The sequence below is a fragment of the Biomphalaria glabrata genome, chromosome 18, assembly GCF_947242115.1.
Source record: "Biomphalaria glabrata chromosome 18, xgBioGlab47.1, whole genome shotgun sequence".
NCBI lineage: Eukaryota > Metazoa > Mollusca > Gastropoda > Planorbidae > Biomphalaria > Biomphalaria glabrata.
Window position 1 is genome coordinate 920,183 of NC_074728.1, and position 24,724 is coordinate 944,906.

The window sequence follows — 24,724 nt, forward strand, 5'->3', positions numbered from 1 at the left end:
CCCCGATCTAGCCCGTTAAAAAAACAACACATTTTTACTAGATAATAAGTGAAAGAGAAGTAGGCCTATGTAAAAATTAACTGAGGTGGTGATTAGATTGTAGATCCATGTGTATAGTAGGAATGGACATTTTCCGCTTTCCACTAAACATATATTTATTTATAACATTGATTTAATTATGTTTTTTTTTCTGAAATATTGCATTGTCTTCCACGATAAGCAAAATCTGCACATTATAAATACGTGGATTAATATAATAGACAAGACTGCAAGATTTGATCGAACACAGGTCAACGATAAGCGAATCAAATATAGGCGTATGATAAAATAAAATGCTTCATGAGAAGTGGGTTTTCCCAAGACTTTTTGAAGCATCCATCAAAATGAATTTGAATCGCTTTTATAATTCTTTTCTCAATGGTCACTGATTCAACAGGTCAAGAACGTTAGTAAGTGCCCCATGCAGACGACTTAAGAAGAACCAATCAAAATAAAGTCAAAACAATTTAAAGAAATTTAAATTTGTGAGCAAAGATCAAAAAGTCAAAAGAAATAATTAAACAGATAGTCTTCATGCGAAAAAAACAATAAAACGAAACTAGAAAATGAGCATCATAAGTAACTATACTTTTTTTTTTAGCACAATAGAACAATATAAAGACGAATATTTTTGTATCAAGAAATAATGAGATGAATAACAATTGCATTCTTTTACATAAGATCAATATGCACATTTGCATTCCTTGTGTAGTGTACATGTTACCGGCCATGTACGAAATCCAAGCAGTCTATAGATTTCGCACCTTTCCGGTACCAAAGACGTATATATGGAAACATATATAAAAGAAAGGAAATGTATAACAGATACATAACATGTACATGTTGTATAGAAATGATGTGTGATCTGGAACAAATAGATATAAAAAACAGTATAAATAGTTCAACATAACATCGTAACGCAATGCTATTGAAAAACAAAGCAGGCGTGAGAAAAGAAAGAAGCCATTGGTCAGTACCTATAACACAAGTCTTGTAGAACGAGTCCCAGTGCGACAGTACCAGAGAGATCCTATTTGGCCTGAGTTTGGCAGGGCGCGGGGAGTTGGGCGCCGTCCTGGACTTGACTTCGGGTGGGCCTAGTTCCGTGTCCATCCTGGCATCACTGCCGCAGACGGGGAAGACCCTGCGCCTGCACGTGCTGCTCTTCTTGACCAGATGGCAGCACTCGAAAAACACCATAGGTTAGAGGGCAGAGGAAAAAAAATACGACGATGACGTCATCGATAGGTGCGCTGAAGCACGAGGTTCATGTTTTTTTTTTGATTCAATAATGTTATCTTCTTAACAATACCCTACCTTCTGTTGTATGGCGATGCAAATATTGTTTTTTTTTCTCCTTCCGCTAACGTACAATATATAATCTACAAGCACACCCAACAGAATATTTCGAGACAATATTTAAAACATGACTTCTGAAGAGCATATCCCACAACCATTAGACCATATGGCGCACACAAACACACACACACACAAATTGATTACTGATCACCACTATTCTCACACTGGGGCAAGTGTGCCCCTAAAAATAACTGATATATGACTACGATAAGAGGGAGGGGTACTTATCAGGCCAAAGGCGACCAATGCTTTAAGAAAATACATTTTGGTCAGTACACGTTAACTCTTTCTCTCCTGATTAACGATAACATCGTTGATGTGACCTCATTAAATTAAATTAATATTAAATTTTATAAACTTGACTTTGTGTTATATAAAAAGAGCATGAATTTCCCTTTAATTCTAGACCAAATACAACATTTTCTGATAACAAACAACAAAGCTATTTGAAGCCTAACCATAACAGGTTAGTGAAATGGTAATGAGCAGAAAGAAGAATACCTTCGAAACGTGGAAAAAATAATTACGGAGAGAAAGAGTTAACAGTAATACGGAAAAAGTACATGAAGATGAAAAGTCTACTAAATGGGATAAATGGAGAAGTCAGTCAAAATGGGAGTACTTCGTGTAAAAAAAAAATCTCTATGCAATACTTAAACAGCCTAATTGAGGAATACTTGGCGCTGCCTTCACGAGAAATTCAGAATCTTTGACTAAACACTAACAGCAGAGAACCCTCACAACAACAGCAGCAAATCTTAGACTCCAAATAAAAAAACAAGCGGCAGAAAAATTCCAAAAGGCAACTAACAAATGCAACGCTAGGACAAGCAGGGAATCTTTAAATAGCTTGTATTCTATATGAACGATCTGTAATGTACAGTCTCCGTTATCATAGCAGAAATTAAAAAAAAAACATGTTCAGAAGTTATCAAAGTTCCAAACAATTGCAGTGAACATCTCATATGAAACAAAGGTGTTTTTTAATTTCATAGATTAGTTTCGTTTCTGTTATCAGCAGCAGACGCCTTGGCTGGCCTGGCCACGTTCGTAGAATGCCAGTAGGTCGACTTCCACAGGACATCCTGTATGGCGATCTAATAGAAGGCAGGAGAGCCGCTGGTCGCCCACTTTTACGTTTTACGGATGTATGCAAACGCGAGATGAAGCTCTTCAAAATTGACACTGGCAACTGGAAAGAGGTGGCAATGGACAGATCCACATGGAGAGAGAGCATAAAGGAAGGGTCACAGATTGCAGATGTCATACACAACAGAAGCAGAAAGAAGGGTGAAAATGCAACGGCGCTTGGTGATTATATATGCCCAACCTGCGATCGCAGCTGTGTATCAAGGATTGGCCTCTTTAGTCACACAAGAAGTTGCAAAGGGAAAAGATCGTCTCTCGAGACGTAAAATGCCACAGACAGATTAGTTTCGTTCAATAGACATGCAGCTAACATTTTGGCTAGATAGAACCAAATGGCTTGTGCCGCGTAACAAAGAAATGTTTCTAGGACATCATATTAACTCATATCAACTTATATTCACAAATGTTTACCAAAGAAGAGCAACATGGTTTTCACAGTGAGATCATTATTGTTTAATGGTCTTTTATAGGTGAGTGCTGCACACAATATAATATCTAAAGTTCTAAACAGTACAATGTCGAACAGAGTTCTGGTTATTTACCGAATGGTTCTGAAAACTGAGTTTTATAATGATTTACAAGTCAAATTTCTTTAATATCATCCACATATGTCGTCAACACGGAATGTATCATTCTAATTTGTTGATAGTGGTTTAAACTTTCTCCAGTGAGAGCCGTAATAAGAGAATAAAATTCTATTTCAACTTTCAACAAAACACTTTCTCTTTAAAATATTTCTCATTTCATTAAACACAATCTCTTTAAACGTTTTCATTACTCTCTGTAATAAAAATTTCTGGATCGAGTTCAAATTTAAATTTAAATTTCAAACAAAACAAGTGATAAGATAGACCCTGAGAGTGGGTCAGTACAAAATTGAGCAACATAAAATAAAAACCTAACACAGATAGACCCTTAGAGTTGGTCCCTACAAAATAAGGTAACCTAAACTAAAAACCTAAAACAGATAGAAAGAGTTGGTCCTTACAAAATTAAGTAACCTAAACTAAAAACCTAAGTCTCATCCATACTTCCTAGATCTCACTACCCTAAAAGGACCTAGATCTAAAAGATATATGTGCTCACTGGCCTAAGAGGACCTAGATCTAAAAGATATATGTGCTCACTAGCCTAAGAGGACCTAGATCTAAAAGATATGTGTGCTCACTAGCCTAAGAGGACCCAGATCTAAAAGATATATGTGCTCACTAGCCTAAGAGGACCCAGATCTAAAAGATATATGTGCTCACTAGCCTAAGAGGACCCAGATCTAAAAGATATATGTGCTCACTAGCCTAAGAGGACCTAGATCTAAAAGATATATGTGCTCACTAGCCTAAGAGGACCTAGATCTAAAAGATATATGTGCTAACTAGCCTAAGAGGACCTAGATCTAAAAGATATATGTGCTAACTAGCCTAAGAGGACCTAGATCTAAAAGATATATGTGCTCACTAGCCTAAGAGGACCCAGATCTAAAAGATATATGTGCTCACTAGCCTAAAAGGACGTAGATCTAAAAGATATATGTGCTCACTAGCCTAAGAGGACCCAGATCTAAAAGATATATGTGCTCACCAGCCTGACCTAGATCTAAAAGATATATGTGCTCACTAGCCTAAGAGGACCCAGATCTAAAAGATATATGTGCTCACTAGCCTAAGAGGACCCAGATCTAAAAGATATATGTGCTCACTAGCCTAAGAGGACCTAGATCTAAAAGATATATGTGCTCACTAGCCTAAGAGGACCCAGATCTAAAAGATATATGTGCTCACCAGCCTAAGAGGACCCAGATCTAAAAGATATATGTGCTCACCAGCCTAAGAGGACCTAGATCTAAAAGATATATGTGCTCACTAGCCTAAGAGGACCTAGATCTAAAAGATATATGTGCTCACTAGCCTAAGAGGACCTAGATCTAAAAGATATATGTGCTCACTAGCCTAAGAGGACCTAGATCTAAAAGATATATGTGCTAACTAGCCTAAGAGGACCTAGATCTAAAAGATATATGTGCTAACTAGCCTAAGAGGACCTAGATCTAAAAGATATATGTGCTAACTAGCCTAAGAGGACCTAGATCTAAAAGATATATGTGCTCACTAGCCTAAGAGGACCTAGATCTAAAAGATATATGTGCTAACTAGCCTAAGAGGACCTAGATCTAAAAGATATATGTGCTCACTAGCCTAAGAGGACCTAGATCTAAAAGATATATGTGCTCACTAGCCTAAGAGGACCTAGATCTAAAAGATATATGTGCTCACTAGCCTAAGAGGACCTAGATCTAAAAGATATATGTGCTAACTAGCCTAAGAGGACCTAGATCTAAAAGATATATGTGCTCACTAGCCTAAGAGGACCTAAATCTAAAAAGATATATGTGCTCACTAGCCTAAGAGGACCTAGATCTAAAAGATATATGTGCTCACTAGCCTAAGAGGACCTACATCTAAAAGATATAAATGTGCTCACTAGCCTAAGAGGACCTAAATCTAAAAGATATATGTGCTCAATAGCCTAAGAGGACCTACATCTAAAAGATATATGTGCTCACTAGCCTAAGAGGACCTAAATCTAAAAGATATATGTGCTCACTAGCCTAAGAGGACCTACATCTAAAAGATATATGTGCTCACTAGCCTAAGAGGACCTAGATCTAAAAGATATATGTGCTCACTAGCCTAAGAGGACCTAGATCTAAAAGATGTATGTGCTAACTAGCCTAAGAGGACCTAGATCTAAAAGATATATGTGCTCACTAGCCTAAGAGGACCTAAATCTAAAAAGATATATGTGCTCACTAGCCTAAGAGGACCTAGATCTAAAAGATATATGTGCTCACTAGCCTAAGAGGACCTAGATCTAAAAGATATATGTGCTAACTAGCCTAAGAGGACCTAGATCTAAAAGATATATGTGCTCACTAGCCTAAGAGGACCTAGATCTAAAAGATATATGTGCTAACTAGCCTAAGAGGACCTAGATCTAAAAGATATATGTGCTCACTAGCCTAAGAGGACCTAGATCTAAAAGATATATGTGCTCACTAGCCTAAGAGGACCTAGATCTAAAAGATATATGTGCTCACTAGCCTAAGAGGACCTAGATCTAAAAGATATATGTGCTAACTAGCCTAAGAGGACCTAGATCTAAAAGATATATGTGCTCACTAGCCTAAGAGGACCTAAATCTAAAAAGATATATGTGCTCACTAGCCTAAGAGGACCTAGATCTAAAAGATATATGTGCTCACTAGCCTAAGAGGACCTACATCTAAAAGATATAAATGTGCTCACTAGCCTAAGAGGACCTAAATCTAAAAGATATATGTGCTCAATAGCCTAAGAGGACCTACATCTAAAAGATATATGTGCTCACTAGCCTAAGAGGACCTAAATCTAAAAGATATATGTGCTCACTAGCCTAAGAGGACCTACATCTAAAAGATATATGTGCTCACTAGCCTAAGAGGACCTAGATCTAAAAGATATATGTGCTCACTAGCCTAAGAGGACCTAGATCTAAAAGATGTATGTGCTAACTAGCCTAAGAGGACCTAGATCTAAAAGATATATGTGCTCACTAGCCTAAGAGGACCTAAATCTAAAAAGATATATGTGCTCACTAGCCTAAGAGGACCTAGATCTAAAAGATATATGTGCTCACTAGCCTAAGAGGACCTAGATCTAAAAGATATAAATGTGCTCACTAGCCTAAGAGGACCTAAATCTAAAAGATATATGTGCTCACTAGCCTAAGAGGACCTACATCTAAAAGATGTATGTGCTCACTGGCCTAAGAGGACCTAGATCTAAAAGATATATGTGCTCACTAGCCTAAGAGGACCTAGATCTAAAAGATATATGTGCTCACTAGCCTAAGAGGACACACACGTTCTAGCGAAATGAAAATTGAGGCTGCCCAGTGAAGCTCGATGTTATGAGGCCGCCCAGTGAAATCCGATGTAACGCGACCTCATTGAAGTTAAATATGGCTCAGTGTATTCAATTCACAAGTTTCACAACAAAGGAAAAGAATGTCCACAATTTGATGATTCAATAAAATACTCAAAGCAAATTCTATGTCAGCAATTCTAACAGAACAAGTCATCCACATCTAACATCAAAAACTTGATGTAATAAAATACTTAGAATGTAAATCTCAGAATTGACCATATAGTATGCTCTTCTAACAGAACAGGTTACCTAGATCTAACATCAAACACTTGATGTAATAAAATACTTAGAATGTAAATCTCAGTATTGACCATATAGTATGCTCTTCTAACAGAACAAGTCACCTAGGTCTAACATCAAACACTTGATGTAATAAAATACTTAGAATGTAAATCTCAGTATTGACCATATAGTATGCCCTTCTAATAGATCTAGAAACACATTGAATACCAATTGAACTGCCATTCTCACAAATGATACCCGAATTCACCTTTCACACAGATATATTCCCACAAACACACACAAGGGATATCTAATACGGATAGCAGGACAGCTCTTTTTTTCCAAACAGCTATTGAGTATCTAAAAATAAAGTCTGATGGAATACATTAGTCATTAAAACATTGTGTTGATTGATCTGTTGTTTTTTTGTGTGTGTCAGAAGTGCAAACAGACGAACTAACAACAGACTGGCATGTGTGGCCCATTTGTCAAAGTCGTTGTATTCGTACACCCTTTGTTCTAGTTCTCTCACTTCAAGCTGACACCTTGTCGAACACTGATAGAACACATCACATTGGACTAGGAGAGCATACCGCTATTTAGATAACGCGCATATTTCACTCAATGGTCACCGAAAGTTAAGTACGGTAAAGGTGATATTAATATCAATGGAAACTTGTTTTCGCTTGGAGACCAGTAGTCCGCGACCAATGTTTCTAGTTGATATGAAATGGATCATTTGTTGCAATCTGGTGATGTCAGCTATAGAGGTGTAAAATAGAAGTTATAGATATACAAAATCACATTTTCTATACCAGAAGATGATGCAGAGAAAAAAAAAAGATTATTTTCTCTAATTTTCCTTTTTATGACAACAAAAAAACATAATATAAGCGAGGCAGTGGCGTCGCTATTGAGTGCGTGGGGAGCGAACCGTACCGTTAAAACTAGTTCCGCCGCTGAATCGAAGATCATCACAGATGGTACACAATCTATTATCTAGAAGAAGAGCCGAAATACCAGTGGAAAAAACAAAGAATGAATGTTGGTAAGTGTAAACAAGATGGCGGTGGTCAGCTGCAAGACATGAAGGCCATGATTGGTCTGTTGTTTTATTTCCCTTTGCTTTACATGTTATTCTGTTTCGGGCATCCCTTCAGAATTATTACAACTTCCTGGCCGAAATCTCCAGCAAGACGGTGGGGATGCCTCGTAGGGCAGTGTTCGAAACCCAGAGTACCAAGACGACAGTTCAGAACGCGTGCCACATAATCTGGCAGCCATCCTGCAGCACCTACGGTAATATTTCCAAAACCTTGGAGACAAAAGCCAGTGACGAATAGACGCCAATGGCTAAGGGAGGTCATTAAAGCCAAAGTAAGCCTAGTATTCAGACCCAGCTACCAAAACGCTCTACGTATTCTAAAGCTGTTGAGCTAACTTGAAAATTAAAATTCTAAATTATCATCTTAAAAAGTTAAAGGGCCCAATATAAAAAGAACAAATCGGCCACTGGTTGTGCGAGCACAAAGTGATAGGCCTTTGATACATGTAAGAGTTGGCATGAGTTAGGTACCGAATACAAAGCAACACAGGCAGAGTTGTAACCTGGTCGATGTATGCACATGATGAGGTGAGGAGTAAAACAGACGTCTGCTTTCATCAACACATTCCTCGCCCGTCCCCACAACAATTAGCTACCCGAATTTGAACTGTTCCGCTTCGGCTAGCAAGTGGCCCCCCAGAGGCGAGGCGCACACCGAAGCTGGTCCCAACTAGGGCACGCCAATTACTCGAGAACACTAGTCGTGTTTATACTAACGTTAAATTGACCACAATGTGACAATGTGATCTTTTGTTTACAGACAATTGTGCAGTGGTTTTCACCCGCCCCCCCCCCCGGGTCAAAAAAAGTCCTCGCCGCCCCCCTCTCTTTTTTTTTTTAAAGCTAGATCTGGGGGAGCGCCAAATTGTATTAATATGGTGTGGTGGCTTAGAGAGCGCTCAATTACCAAACCAAGAGTATCGTAATAAAATCACACTGGGGGGAGGGAACTACCACATCTCGGACACAACAGGTAGAGCCAGTAGTACGTTGGACTGGTCACATATCACCATTGTAATCCAATTCCGACAAATACAAGTGAATTTACACCACATACGACATAGATTTCTACCATTCAGCACACACTTCTTGAATTCACGTGATGTCGCGAGATGTAGCCCTAATTGCCCCCGAAAGTTCTTGATTACTTAAACTTCGATCATCAAAGGAAATGACAAAATCGGTACAATTCTACATCATCGACTCGAGCATGAGGGGCCTACTGCGAGTTTTACGGTTAGACATACTCTCATAGAGTCACAATGCAACTCTGAATAAATACCACAGTCTCAAGAAACTTGTCTCCAGTGAAAAGAGCACTCTGCAAAAAGACACTTTAGAAACACTTAACCCTAAACTCCTGTTTCGAGGTTAATCACGCCAACAGAAAAAAGCACCACCACAAAAATACGCCGACTAAAGCCACACACACACACACAAATAGATCGATAGTTTAAGATCATGTCAATGGTAGATGTAGAGAAACAGCTTATTAGAGTTGAGCAAACCACGTGACGTTACAAGCACGTGATCGTCAGGCCGACCCATTGAGTTCAGCAAGGAGAATGCCATTTACTCTTCTATATTTCGGGAAATTGTGATAATTGTCCGGGGAGCCATAGAAAGTGTGAGTGTGTGTAAGAAAGAGAGAGAAAGAGAGAGAGAAAGAGAGAGAGAGAAAGAGAGAGAGCATGGGAAAACCTCCAGTAAATGTACGCACATAATTTCATTAGAAATTCTCAAGAGACTTTCTTGTTATTGTTATGAAGAGATATTGACAATCATCCGTTATGGTTGTTGTCATTTTTGGAGCACGCGCCGATTGAAATCTTTCAAAAAGAATGGACAAACAATGTTAGGAAAGAGAGAAAACGAGAGAGAGAGAGAGAGAGAGAGAGAGAGAGAGAAATAACACAAGAGAAAAAGAGTAAACACAGAGAAATAGAAAACACATGAGAGAGAGAGAGAGAGAGAGCGAGAATAGGCAGGCAGATAGATAGATAGATAGATAGATAGATAGATAGATAGATAGATAGATAGATATAGATAGATAGATAGATAGATAGATAGATAGATAGATAGATAGATAGACAGACAGACAGATAGATAGATAGATAGATAGATAGATAGATAGATAGATAGATAGATAGATAGATAGATAGATAGATAGATAGATAGATAAATAAATAAATAGATAGATAGGTAGATAGACAGACAGAGATAAACAGATAGACATGACAAATAGATAGATAGATAGATAGATAGATAGATAGATAGATAGATAGATAGATAGATAGAAGATAGATAGATAGATAGATAGATAGATAGATAGATAGATAGATAGATAGATAGATAGATAGATAGATAGATAGATAGATAGAAGTAGAACAAGTAACAAGACAATGAAGAAAGGGAATCAAGAGAAGGATGCCGACTTCTATGGTACCTAGAAAGACAGAGAGAAAAAAAGTGACAGAATGAACCTCATTCACCAATCGTAAACAAACAACATTTAGCCACGTGATTCTCTATCTCTTCTATACAAAGTATGCCATCCATAGTGGCTGTCACGTGATACGTATTTTTCATTGTTTTATCAATACTATGACGTGGCTAAATGTGTTTATTTACGATTGGTGAATGAGGTCCATTTACACAGAAGTGAAGTGCCCCCCTTCCCTCCCGTTAGGAGCTGGGACAAAGAACAAAGCAACAACGCACTCAAGACAGAGACGCTGACGATGGAAAGGCCACACTCTGCCTCTAACATCACGTGACCAGCCTTCACCTGGAACCCCCAAAGAATGAGGGTACGGCCCCTTGATTTGGACGCAGACACCGGGTACATTGGGACAGTTGCCGAGACTCGCCCAGAACCAAGACTCCTGACGAAAGCAGAGAGGATGCCGATAATGAAATTACTATATAGAGAAATAGAAAACTAGAAAGGTCTATTAAAAGACCGACGAAATACCACAACCACATCATAAACCACATTTTATTGTAGACAAAGTTTGTGTTATATATATATAGTTCGTCCATCGTGGTTCGATGATGACCACTTTGTCATCCAGGGGGGGCTGAGGGCTTCGCACTGGGGTTTTGTGCCTCCTCATGTGTTCAAGTTATGACGTACAATTTAGTTCATTAAAAAAATCAAATAACATATTTAAATATACATTCACATTTTCTTTTTAGTAATTTAAGATTTGCATGTGATAATTTATACTAAACAAATAAAACAGAACATATAAATCATTTCCTCCCTTCCAACTAGAAAGAAACAAGACATAGTCCCATTAACTTTTAGTCATACTAACATTAATAATCAATTGTTTTAACGAAGGCAATTTTGGTTAGTACACGCCATGAAATGCTATTTCACAGATAAGTATAGCCGGTGAAATTTAGATTGGTTCATACACAAAAAAAGTTACACGAATTTGCAGTCGAATCAAGTTAATCAAACCACATCGTTTTGGTCATAATAACCTTCTTGTCTGATTTACCGGATTCGAATATATAATGATTTGCTTCGGTACCGAAGAATTTGGATCCAGTAAACCGGATTTGACTGTAATAATGTATAAAGATGGGTGAACACAAATTTGAATATTTTATACTTCCACAAAGAAGCATACGGTTTTGAGTTACTAACAAAAATAAATCAGTCACTTTTTTCTAGTTTATTTAATTGCCTGGCTAATTTATTACTAACGAATTTCGTAACTAAATTAGCAGCTATTCGTGACAGACTAATCAGTATCGACCCCACAATTAGCCTACTAACAACCTGTTACGTTGTTATCAATGAAACCCCACCCCCGTCCCCTATTGGGTTATTCTAATTTACACCAACAAAGAACACAAATATCGATATTTTATTCGCGCCTCGAGATGAATGAAACATTAAAGGGAAATAACTCGCGCACAACTAGTAGTAGTGGATTATGCAATAGTGGTTGAACTTATCCAAGCAGAAGTCTAAGGGTACGTTTACACTGAGTCGTTAACTGCACGCATTTCTCCGTGCTGCTTGTAGATATAAAAAAAAAAAAGGTGTTTGAGATTTTCACAGTGGATTCAACAATGTCAAGGACGCTCGAGCTTCAATGTTGCCAACTAAATCAGAGCTACAAAACGAAAGAGATAAGAAAAATTAATTCTGCAGTGCTAAAAGGTGCACAATGTTTAACAATATACCTGTTTAAAAAAGTACAACTTATCAACACCAAATAGCCTGCCATTTTTGGAATGGCCTCCATTTATGAAAATCTGCAATAAAGATGCATTATTGTATGGCATTTTACGCCCGAGAGTGTATATTTTCCCTAAACAACTTCTCGGGTGACTTAAGAGGTCAGTCAATATGGAGCCACAACATTCGCGTTATTAGTCTGAAGTCAATGGTTCCATTCTTTTTTCCTCGAGTTTCCGACCAACTGGCAACCTTAAAATTCTATTTATGAAGACAGTTTAAGCTTATAGTAGGAATTTAAAAAAAAAAAAAAAGGAAAAAGAGAAACTAGAATTCAAGAACAAACAATTCTGTCTAAACATTAACAAACACAAACTGGACACAAGCAAGAAGAGATATTAATGCGTTCTAAGTACACGAATTTAGAGCCACGTGAAATGATAACGCATATTAAAACAGACATTTGCATCACTTTCTCAGGAGTAAGCCACAAGGTTTGCCAAAAACAAATACTGGCACTGTATAACTGCAACATTTAGACCATTACAAAGTGATACTGGAGCCACTTGTAGGCCAAAACAAGATGGCATGTAGTGGGCCTATTATGGACTAATACTGGTGCTTCTAAGGTCTGCATCACTTTCTCAGGAGTAAGCCACAAGGTTTGCCAACTACAAATACTGGCACTGTATAACTGCAACATTTAGACCATTACAAAGTGATACTGGAGCCACTTGTAGGCCAAAACAAGATGGCATGTACTGGGCCTATTATGGACTAATACTGGTGCTTCTAAGGTCTGCATCACATTCTCAGGAATAAGCCACAAGGTTTGCCAACTACAAATACTGGCACTGTATTACTGCAACTTTTAGACCATTACAAAGTGATACTGGAGCCACTTGTAGGCCAAAACAAGATGGCACGTACTGGGCCTATTATGGACTAATACTGGTGCTTCTAAGGTCACTCTGACATAAATTTTGAATGCTTCTTAGGTCACCATAGGGCGCCTCTCTGTCCGCCCAGCTATGATGGGTACCTGACATTAGTTTGGGAAAAGTAAAGTTCGTCGTGCTAACCACATGACACATTCAAATAACCGTGGGCCACAGAAACAGATACCCTTTACATCAGCTGCCCCATAGATCGCAAGGTCTTGAATGAGCCAATATATAGTGTGATAAAGATGCCACTAAATGAATACCTGGTAATACTGGAGCCACTAATGGACCAATATAGTGTGACGCAGTAGCCACTAATGGACCAATATAGTGTGACGCAGTAGCCACTAATGGGCCAATATAGTGTGACGCAGTAGCAACTAATGGGCCAATATAGTGTGACGCAGTAGCCACTAATGGACCAATATAGTGTGACGCAGTAGCAACTAATGAACCAATATAGTGTGATGCAGTAGCAACTAATGAACCAATACTTTGTGATATTGGAGCCACTAATGGACCCATATAGTGTGACGCAGTAGCCACTAATGGGCCAATATAGTGTGATGCAGTAGCAACTAATGAACCAATACTTTGTGATATTGGAGCCACTAATGGACCAATATAGTGTGACGCAGTAGCCACTAATGAACCAATACTTTGTGATATTGGAGCCACTAATGGACCAATATAGTGTGACGCAGTAGCCACTAATGGACCAATATAGTGTGACGCAGTAGCCACTAATGAACCAATACTTTGTGATATTGGAGCCACTAATGGACCAATATAGTGTGACGCAGTAGCCACTAATGAACCAATATTTTGTGATATTGGAGCCACTAATGGACCAATATAGTGTGACGCAGTAGCCACTAATGAACCAATACTTTGTGATATTGGAGCCACTAATGGACCAATATAGTGTGACGCAGTAGCCACTAATGAACCAATATTTTGTGATATTGGAGCCACTAATGGACCAATATAGTGTGACGCAGTAGCCACTAATGAACCAATACTTTGTGATATTGGAGCCACTAATGGACCAATATAGTGTGACGCAGTAGCCACTAATGAACCAATACTTTGTGATATTGGAGCCACTAATGGACCAATATAGTGTGACGCAGTAGCCACTAATGGACCAATATAGTGTAACGCAGTAGCCACTAATGAACCAATACTTTGTGATATTGGAGCCACTAATGGACCAATATAGTGTGACGCAGTAGCCACTAATGAACCAATACTTTGTGATATTGGAGCCACTAATGGACCAATATAGTGTGACGCAGTAGCCACTAATGAACCAATATTTTGTGATATTGGAGCCACTAATGGACCAATATAGTGTGACGCAGTAGCCACTAATGAACCAATACTTTGTGATATTGGAGCCACTAATGGACCAATATAGTGTGACGCAGTAGCCACTAATGAACCAATATTTTGTGATATTGGAGCCACTAATGGACCAATATAGTGTGACGCAGTAGCCACTAATGAACCAATACTTTGTGATATTGGAGCCACTAATGGACCAATATAGTGTGACGCAGTAGCCACTAATGAACCAATACTTTGTGATATTGGAGCCACTAATGGACCAATATAGTGTGACGCAGTAGCCACTAATGAACCAATACTTTGTGATATTGGAGCCACTAATGGACCAATATAGTGTGACGCAGTAGCCACTAATGAACCAATACTTTGTGATATTGGAGCCACTAATGGGCCAATATAGTGTGACGCAGCAGACACTAATGGGCCAATATAGTGTGACGCAGTAGCCACTAATGGGCCAATATAGTGTGACGCAGCAGACACTAATGGGCCAATATAGTGTGACGCAGCAGACACTAATGGGCCAATATAGTGTGACGCAGTAGCCACTAATGGACCAATATAGTGTGACGCAGTAGCCACTAATGAACCAATACTTTGTGATATTGGAGCCACTAATGGACCAATATAGTGTGACGCAGTAGCCACTAATGAACCAATACTTTGTGATATTGGAGCCACTAATGGACCAATATAGTGTGACGCAGTAGCCACTAATGAACCAATACTTTGTGATATTGGAGCCACTAATGGGCCAATATAGTGTGACGCAGCAGACACTAATGGGCCAATATAGTGTGACGCAGTAGCCACTAATGGGCCAATATAGTGTGACGCAGCAGACACTAATGGGCCAATATAGTGTGACGCAGCAGACACTAATGGGCCAATATAGTGTGACGCAGTAGCCACTAATGGGTCAATATAGTGTGACGCAGCAGACACTAATGGGCCAATATAGTGTGACACAGCAGACACTAATGGGCCAATATAGTGTGACGCAGTAGCCACTAATGGACCAATATAGTGTGACGCAGCAGACACTGATGGACCAATGTTATGTGATACTAGAAGGTCTTTAGTAAAAAAAAAAATGACATTATCTCTTATTTTTTATCTTGTCATGCTCTCTCTCTCTCTCTCTCTCTCTCTCTCTCTCTCTATGTGTGTGTATATATATATATATATATATATATATATATATATATATATATATATATATAAGAAAAACAGTTGGAGTGCAGGGCAGGGGGTTGATGAAAGTTGTAGATATTGTTCATTTAAAGTTTTCTATTATTATCGCACAAACAAATTGAGTGTCTATAACAATTTAAAATCTTAAGTGTCTACTGGGATGGTGTAAAGACCATACAACTTCTACTTCTACTGCCTTCGCCTAATTCGATTCTGGAATGACAGTTCAGCCCAGACCAAAAGAGACCCTCTAATTTCGGCTAAAAGGTCCTAAACATAAACGTCTAAATTTAGCAAACCTGAATGTGCCAGTGTATGCAATGAGTGATGGCGGCCAACCGTCACTTATGGCAACCGATTCTGATTTATCAACCCTTTCCTTTCATACCCCCTCCCCCCCCATCTCTGGGTAAATAGAAATCATCTGCAGTCTCCAGAGAACTTGCGGAATTGTAGCTGCGCTGTTGTTTTTTTTTGTGTGTGCATGAGATAATTGCTTTGTCTTCATTCTGGACATGTCCTCTGTTGTCCTGGATTGTCCTGATTGTTTAGAGGACATTGAAGTGTTAAGATAAATAGGTGTGATATAAACTGCAGAGGTTATCAGGTGAGTGTGTGTGTGTGTGTGTGTGTGTGAGAGAGAGAGAGAGAGAGAGAGAGAGAGAGTAACATGGCTTTAGATCTCATATTACAAGATGAGAACTACTACTGCCATCTATTGCCAATGTCTAGTTCTTACTGTATGGTATTTGATGCCATTAGCAATTGAGTATGTAGATCTTCTCTTTGGCCAAAATAAACAGGAAATAAAATGAGATTAAAGGGAAACAACTACAGTACAAAACAAATAAAGCCGAAACATGCAATAATTCTTCACTAAACATTTTAAATAATTAATTGGACAATCAAATCACAAATTGAAAGCGCATCACGTCCGGCCCTATCCCCGTTTTGATTTTTTTTAAACATACAAACCAAAAAAAAAAAACAACCAAAGAAAACAATAAGATTCACGTCTATGCTTATAAAACAAAACCAATACCACAACGATTCCATCACATATTTAAAGAACACGTAGCTATAGTGGCCCATACTATTCATAAAATCACAATTCAATATGCATTACCATAAAGAAAGAAATAGGAAATGGGAGACTTCGATGAATAAAGCTAAAAATACGTTCCATGGCATTAAAAATAGAGAGTTTTTAAATTTATTTTTCCAATTCTCGCGATTCAAAGATCTAACATACGAGCACATTGTCCTTCACTTATCCCTTAGTCTGCAGTAACCTTGACTAGAATTTCTTTCTACGAAAGGCTTATCCATTCTGGTACTGTTCCATGCAGGAAGGTCTTTGCGAGACCTGAGGACATTGCGATATGGCCATATACTTTTCTGACTGTGGTCAGCAGGTCATCCTTGTGCCAAATCGCCATTACGATTCTGTTTCGAATGTCCTTAAGTAGACTTTTATTGTAGAATACAAAAAGTGAATATCTGGAATTAAGTTGTATATTTATAGTGTATGTATCAAAACCGCTTGACCTATTTTGATAAAACTTTGCATAATTGTTCCTTAGATCATGGTGGAGACCGTATGTTTGATGTCCCTTACACAACCGGAGGGGGGGGGGGCGCAAAAATATATTGCAAATATCTAAATTTATCTCTGTTAAACAACGAAACTGTTTAACTAATTGGGTAAATACAGTATTTTATATTTGATATGAATATGTCGGCTGAATGGGTAAACCCATTTTCACTCTACTTTCATTTTCGTGGCAAAATAAATAATGTGAAGGGAACATTGAACAACATTCACTAAGTCTGTCACAGATCTAGAAATCTAGACCTATATCTAATTCACAAGATCAGTGATACAAAAACTATGACCCACTTGCCGGATATGACACGCGGCCTGCAGGTCTTAGTTTGTGTATCACTGATCTAGTGCATATATACATATTGTAGTAACTCCAGTGGCGGACTGAAAGGATTAATGTGTGCAGCCTACTGATTCACACCACTCAGGCCAATCATACAGGTCAACGGCTGTCGATAGACAAGGGACAGTACTGCTAATAACCGCAAGCATGACCTGTGTTGTGGTCATGTGACCAAGAGCCCTCACGGTCGAGAGACAATGTGTAAAGAAAGGACAGTTAAGAGTCCAGAAACGCAAGGCATAAGGACTGTGTGGTACCTTGTGAGTCCACGAGAATGTAGCTGTACGAGCTAGAGAGACTAGTACTTTTTAGTTAGGCAGTTCTGTTAAGTGCAAGAAAGCATTTGATGTAGCAAATTGTGTTGAATTGGCTGTCGATGTATTTGTAATTCAACCGCCACATTGTTTATTGAAGCTCTTGTTGTCAAGTTCTTGTATTTAGGTGTGCTGTGCTGTGTTTAGCAGTGTTTACAGAGGGCCTGGCAGAGAAGATCGTAACAATATATATGTATCAACTGTTTGGTATGAGCACTACACATGATCTCTGCATTGTCTTTCAATGACATTCTTTAATATTGTCCTCCCGACGTTTCTTTTGTCAGCTTCGCTTTTTTTTTAACCTAGTTCTGTTCCCTTCATAAAGGTCCCTTAAGAGCCCTGTGGATCAGGGGCGGACTGGGTGTCAAAATCGGCCCGGGCATTTCTATAAAATTCGGCCCACAAATTCTCTATCATGTGATGGGCATCTATGTCTAGGTGTATCGGTCCTTAAAAATCATTGTCAAGTTTGATAATGTATTAATATGCATGCATACAGTGAACTCTTTATCTTAATAAGCAATATAGCGTCTTTTTAAATCAGCAACTATTTCCTAAAAAGATGAAGCCTACTTGTAGCACTGTCTACATTCTACATTTTATTTTCGGAAAATGTGTTTGATTAAAAAAAACGTATTACACTGTAATGTCTGTGACAGACTTTTTGTTTAAACACGACCCTCAGAGGGCCTTTTATAAAAATAATAATAATAACATAATAAGGACATTATAAAACCTTTAACAACTTGATATGTGCCATAGTGGCATCAGGCATCGATCAGGCATTCCGGTGGCCCTACCGGCCCATTTGGGTACCGGCCCACCGGGCATTTGCCCAAATGCCCATACAGCCAGTCCGCCCCTGCTGTGGATCTTATGATATGGCCGTACAGGCGTAGCTTGCCTAGAAGGCCATCACGTGACCCTATCGCCGTTATGACCCAGTGCTAGATTTCCTCATTTTGTGATGCGGGTTTTATATAAGATAAATACATTACTTATGTAGCATCTCGATTCTATGACAGCTAGGGGAAAAAAAAAAGAGATAAATAAAAGTACACTAAACTACAGAGAACTGAGAAGGGGCGTGTCGTCCTACTCTGAACTTTGAAACAAGAAATACAACTGTATGCAAAGAAAGGTAAACCAGAAACACTGATTCACCTCGTCTGCACTTAATATCCCCGGTGGCAAGTAGCCTGCTGGCAGCAGCCGGTGGCAAGAAGACTGCTGGCAGGAGTCACTCCACTTCTCAAATACACTAGACCCGTAGAGTAATCAAAAAATGTTCCATTCTCAAAAGTGTTCACTACTTTATGGTAGACCCTAGGCCAGAATTAAACTGACTTTTCGGAGACTTATTGGTTAGCATTAAGGAAAAGAAAAATGAAATAGGTGTTTCTGACCTGGTCGGCATTTAAATTCTCAGCTCACGTTCCACGAGCCGCAATCAGCGAAAATAAACTAAACTAAACTAACATCGCCGAATTGAATGTAACGGGACCTAGAGGCTCCTTCTTCCTAGCGCTCTTAGAGCATGGAATGGGTTGCCTGAGCTAGACAGGAAAACCAATGAATTGGCAGAATTTAGGTCATTGGTTAATATGTATGACTAAATGCATGACTCGTAGGACGTAATCTTATTCTTTTTTTGAAGTAACGTCTGTATTATATAATAATAATAATAATAATAATAATAATAACCACCAAAAGAAAGGAGCATAACGCTTTATTTCAGCACACGAGAAAACAGTTCTTCCGTAAACTAGCTGATAATGGTGCTGACAATATTCAAACCATTGATAGCACTAAACACGGCTCCTTTACCGACTACTGGGCGGCGCTTTGGTCCGACCCGCTACATTACAATGTGCAGGCTGACTGGATCGAGGAAATCCAAACTAAAAACAACCTAATACCAGAAATGTCTGATGAGGATTTCACAGCTGAGGAAGTCGCCGCAGCTATTTCAAAAACCCACAACTGGACTGCTCCTGGACCGGACAATATACACAACTTTTGGCTGAAAAAACTTACAGCCGTACATGCACCACTAACATCAAGTTTTAACGAGCTAATATCAGAACCGTCTTCAATGCTGTTAGAACTCACTGAAGGGAGAACATCTCTCCTCCCCAAAAAAGGGGATCCGAACCAACCATCAAACTATCGCCCTATCACTTGTCTGTCAGTGGTGTATAAACTATTAACTTCACTTTTAAAAAGTAAAATGTATAAATTTTGTTCTGCCCATAAGCTACTAGCAGATGAACAACAAGGTTGCATTGAAGAGTCGATGGGCTGTAAAGTACAGCTAACTATAGATGGTATTATATTGCATCAAGCTAATAGAAGAAAGAGAAATTTACACATGTGTTACATCGACTACAAAAAAGCTTTCGACTCAGTTCCGCATGATTGGCTACTAAAAACCCTGGACATCCATAGAATCAACCCAAGAATAAAACAACTATTGAAAGTCTGTATGAATAATTGGAAGATAAACCTGCACCTAAATCGTGATAAACTAGGTTCTGTGCACATAAGAAGAGGTATATACCAGGGTGACTCACTATCTCCACTCTGGTTCTGCCTAGCGATTAATCCTCTATCTACATTACTCCAAGACTCTACAAACGGTTTTAGGGTTGACACTAAATGTACAAAATGTGTGTCCCACTTATTATACATGGATGATCTAAAGCTATACGCAGAAACCGAGCAAAAATTACACACCTTAATCAAAACGGTAAAATGCTTTAGTGACGATATCTGTATGTCTTTTGGCCTGGATAAGTGTGGCATCATAAGCATTAAAAAGGGCAAGGCAACGAACACCAACATTGAATTTGAAGGCATCGAGGAATTGAACTCCGCCTCTATTTATAAATATCTTGGAATAAACCAGAATGCCAAGATAAACCATAAGAAATTAAAAGAGGACTTTCTTGGCAAATATAGGCAAAGAGTTAATAAAATCCTCAACACCAAACTGTCTGGCAGTAATCTCATCACTGCAATAAACAGCTGGGCCGTCCCTGTGCTCCTTTACACGTTCGGTGTGATCAAATGGACTGACACCGACCTACATGACATTGACAGACTCACTAGAAAATTACTAACCAAGTTTCGATGCCTACACCCCAAGTCCTCCACCATAAGGTTATACCTGCCCAGGAAAGATGGGGGTCGTGGATTGCAGAACATCTTCAAATTGTGTAAGATGCAAGTTTTAAAAATACGATCAAAACTGCTCGCCTCCAGCAACAAATTAGTTTCCTTCCTACGGAAATACGACTCCGATGCAACCCCCCTGAACCTACACAATGCTGATGTCAATATAGGTTTGGACGACGTAGGGCATGAGATTCGCCAATGGGAAGAAAAAACACTCCACGGAAAATTTCCGGCTTCATTACATGGGGACAACATCGACAAGGCTGCTTCCTTAACATGGCTCAAAGCAGGTCATCTCTACCCTGAAACAGAAGGCTTTGTTACAGCAATACAGGACAGAGTAATAAGGACAAAAAATTACGAGAAGCATATCCTGAAACTCAATGTTGTCGACAAATGCCGAAAATGTGGAAATGTGGGCGAGTCGATTGAACACATTATGGCAGGATGTCCAGCCCTATCAGAATCAGCCTACCTAGGTCGCCATAACCAAGTTGCAAAGTTAATACACCAACACTTGGCTTTGACGTACAAATTGATCGGTAAGGACACTCCCCCTTATTATAAATACTCTCCGCAAGAGGTTCTTGAGTCTACTGATTATCTGCTGTACTGGGATAGGCCTATTCTGACCGACAAAACGGTAGATTTCAATCGCCCGGATCTGCTGTTCATCGATAAAAAAGAAAAAACCGCTACCATTATCGATATCGCTGTACCACTGTCTCATAATTTAAGAAAAACTGAGATAGAAAAACAAAGAAAATATGGGAACCTAGGCTTGGAGATTAAGCGTCTATGGAAATTGTCCAAAATAACAATATACCCCATTGTTATATCAACCGAGGGGATAATAACAACTGACCTCACAGACACCTTCAAGGCCCTTAACATTCCTAGGAACATCTTCGTTGCCTGTCAGAGGGCGGTACTGCTGCAGACCTGCCACATCACCAGAAAATTCCTCAGTGGAAACTGTTAAAGGGACTACGATGAATTTTGTTTCTCTTTAGCGAAACTCGACCCTGGCAATGCCAGAGAATGACTACTCGTTCATTTCTAACATAATAATAATAATCTTTATTATCCGTAAGGAAATTTGTCTTACAATTTGTGCATTACACCAAACAAAAAACATTATAACTATAAGAAACCAAAGTGTACATTCACACCAGACTCACTCATAATTTACATGTAACAAAGTTTATACCAGATTGTTCTTATTTAATGATTTGATTGCCAGGGGAACAAAAGAGTGTTTGTGTCTGTTTGTCTTTGCTATCGGTGTCTTGTATCTCTTTTGTGATGGTAAAATCACGAAATCCTGACACAAAGGGTGATTTTTTATTTCGAGGATCTTGTTAGAGGCTACATTATGTATAAGTGGCCAGATGTTGGGGAGAAGGGGGGCGGGTTGCACCGCAGAAAGTAGTTTTGGCATCACTGTTTAAAAATGTGATGTGACTTTTTATTTTTTATTTTTTTACAATCGTGGAAAAAAACAAACATATTTCAATACTTGATTGGACTGCAGTATGAAACGTGGCTATTTAAACAGAATGACTAAATGAGACACAAAATGGTCTCTGCACTGACATACATAATCGAATGTACACATGCACTGGCATACATAATCGAATGTACGCTTGCTATTAGGGCACGTCACCACAAAGCGTCAAGAAAAATACACATACCGGTACTCGCTTTCTCTCTCACACGCACACACATACACACGCTACCCCACACAAACACACGGGCAATTCAATAAAACGCAGGTCACGTTAACCCAGTACGCGTGACAAGAAAGATACGCTATAAAAAAAATTTAATCACCAGCAAAAAAAAAAATACATTCTCACCCGATTAAGTTCCAATGTTGAGGTCACAAAGTGTACAAGACTTACATTGGACACAGATCATCTCCCTTAGGGACGTCATGGAGAGATAGGGCCTGAAAATAATTGGATGGCTTATCTCGTCGTGTGCACGACCCTGCTGGAGTACGTTTGAGTATGTGCATCTATTTCTCTCTCTCCCTCATTTTTCCTCCCTCCTTCTTTCTCTCTGTATTTCTCTGCACATTCTCTCATTCTGTGTCTAATTGTGTGTGAGTGTGAGTGCATTTAATGGTCGACTGAATGTTAGGAATTCAGCAGAGCATCACAGCCTTGAGCAGACGTGGCATTCATGACGGGAACGATTACTTACACGAGATATCGAGAATGGCAGAAATCGATTACACATTTTTTTTTCTTTCGTAGCAAAAAGTCAAACGAAGAAGAAGCCTGATCTCCCTCCCCCCCCCCCAACAACCCCTCCTTTTTTTCTATGGGAGCACAAAAAACGGTTTAAAAAAAAAAAAGACGGTTAAAAGTGAAGTAAAAAGGAGAAATATCTGAACAAAACAAATATTAAATATACGATGTCCTCAGTGATCTTCAAGCTTGGAGCCTGTCATGAGGTATAGAAGTATTTTACGGCTACAGTTTATATAGGCTGGTGAACATAAAGCCTTCACTGGGTCTGAGATGTTTTCAGTGTCTCAATAGAGTAGTTTCAAGCTCTATAGTCTGGCTGATGTATGTTTTCAGTGTCTCAATAGGTAGTTTCAATCTCTATAGTCTGGCTGATGTATGTTTTCAGTGTCTCAATAGAGTAGTTTCAATCTCAATAGTCTGGCTGATGTATGTTTTCAGTGTCTCACTAGAGTAGTTTCAATCTCTATAGTCTGGCTGATGTATGTTTTCAGTGTCTCAATAGAGTAGTTTCAATCTCTATGGTCTGGCTGATGTATGTTTTCAGTGTCTCACTAGAGTAGTTTCAAGCTCTATGGTCTGGCTGATGTATGTTTTCAGTGTCTCACTAGAGTAGTTTCAAGCTCTATAGTCTGGCTGATGTATATTTTCAGTGTCTCACTAGAGTAGTTTCAAGCTCAATAGTCTGGCTGATGTATGTTTTCAGTGTCTCAATAGAGTAGTTTCAATCTCTATAGTCTGGCTGATGTATGTTTTCAGTGTCTCAATAGAGTAGTTTCAATCTCTATGGTCTGGCTGATGTATGTTTTCAGTGTCTCAATAGAGTAGTTTCAATCTCTATGGTCTGGCTGATGTATGTTTTCAGTGTCTCAATAGAGTAGTTTCAAGCTCTATGGTCTGGCTGATGTATGTTTTCAGTGTCTCACTAGAGTAGTTTCAAGCTCAATAGTCTGGCTGATGTATGTTTTCAGTGTCTCAATTGAGTAGTTTCAAGCTCTATAGTCTGGCTGATGTATATTTTCAGTGTCTCAATAGAGTAGTTTCAAGCTCTATGGTCTGGCTGATGTATGTTTTCAGTGTCTCAATAGAGTAATTTCAAGCTCTATAGTCTGGCTGATGTATGTTTTCAGTGTCTCAATAGAGTAGTTTCAATCTCAATAGTCTGGCTGATGTATGTTTTCAGTGTCTCACTAGAGTAGTTTCAATCTCTATGGTCTGGCTGATGTATGTTTTCAGTGTCTCACTAGAGTAGTTTCAAGCTCTATGGTCTGGCTGATGTATGTTTTCAGTGTCTCACTAGAGTAGTTTCAAGCTCTATAGTCTGGCTGATGTATATTTTCAGTGTCTCACTAGAGTAGTTTCAAGCTCAATAGTCTGGCTGATGTATGTTTTCAGTGTCTCAATAGAGTAGTTTCAATCTCTATAGTCTGGCTGATGTATGTTTTCAGTGTCTCAATAGAGTAGTTTCAATCTCTATGGTCTGGCTGATGTATGTTTTCAGTGT

The 24,724-nt window shown here is 38.9% G+C and overlaps 1 protein-coding gene across 6 annotated transcripts in view; it reads right to left on the reverse strand.

The window, feature by feature from the left end:
• Positions 1–24,724, reverse strand: part of LOC106059484 (uncharacterized) — a 139,936-nt gene that overhangs the window by 57,805 nt on the left and 57,407 nt on the right. For 2 of the 6 annotated variants that reach the window (XM_056016768.1, XM_056016769.1), the window contains exon 2: positions 1,017–1,421. The exons of 3 other annotated variants lie outside the window; for them this stretch is intronic. In XM_056016768.1, the coding sequence (XP_055872743.1) occupies positions 1,017–1,239 (223 nt within the window). In that variant the 5' untranslated portion in view covers positions 1,240–1,421. Of the gene's footprint in view, positions 1–1,016; positions 1,422–9,118; positions 9,260–24,724 lie in introns of those variants that run through there. One more of the 6 variants, XM_056016770.1, reaches the window with a different exon arrangement.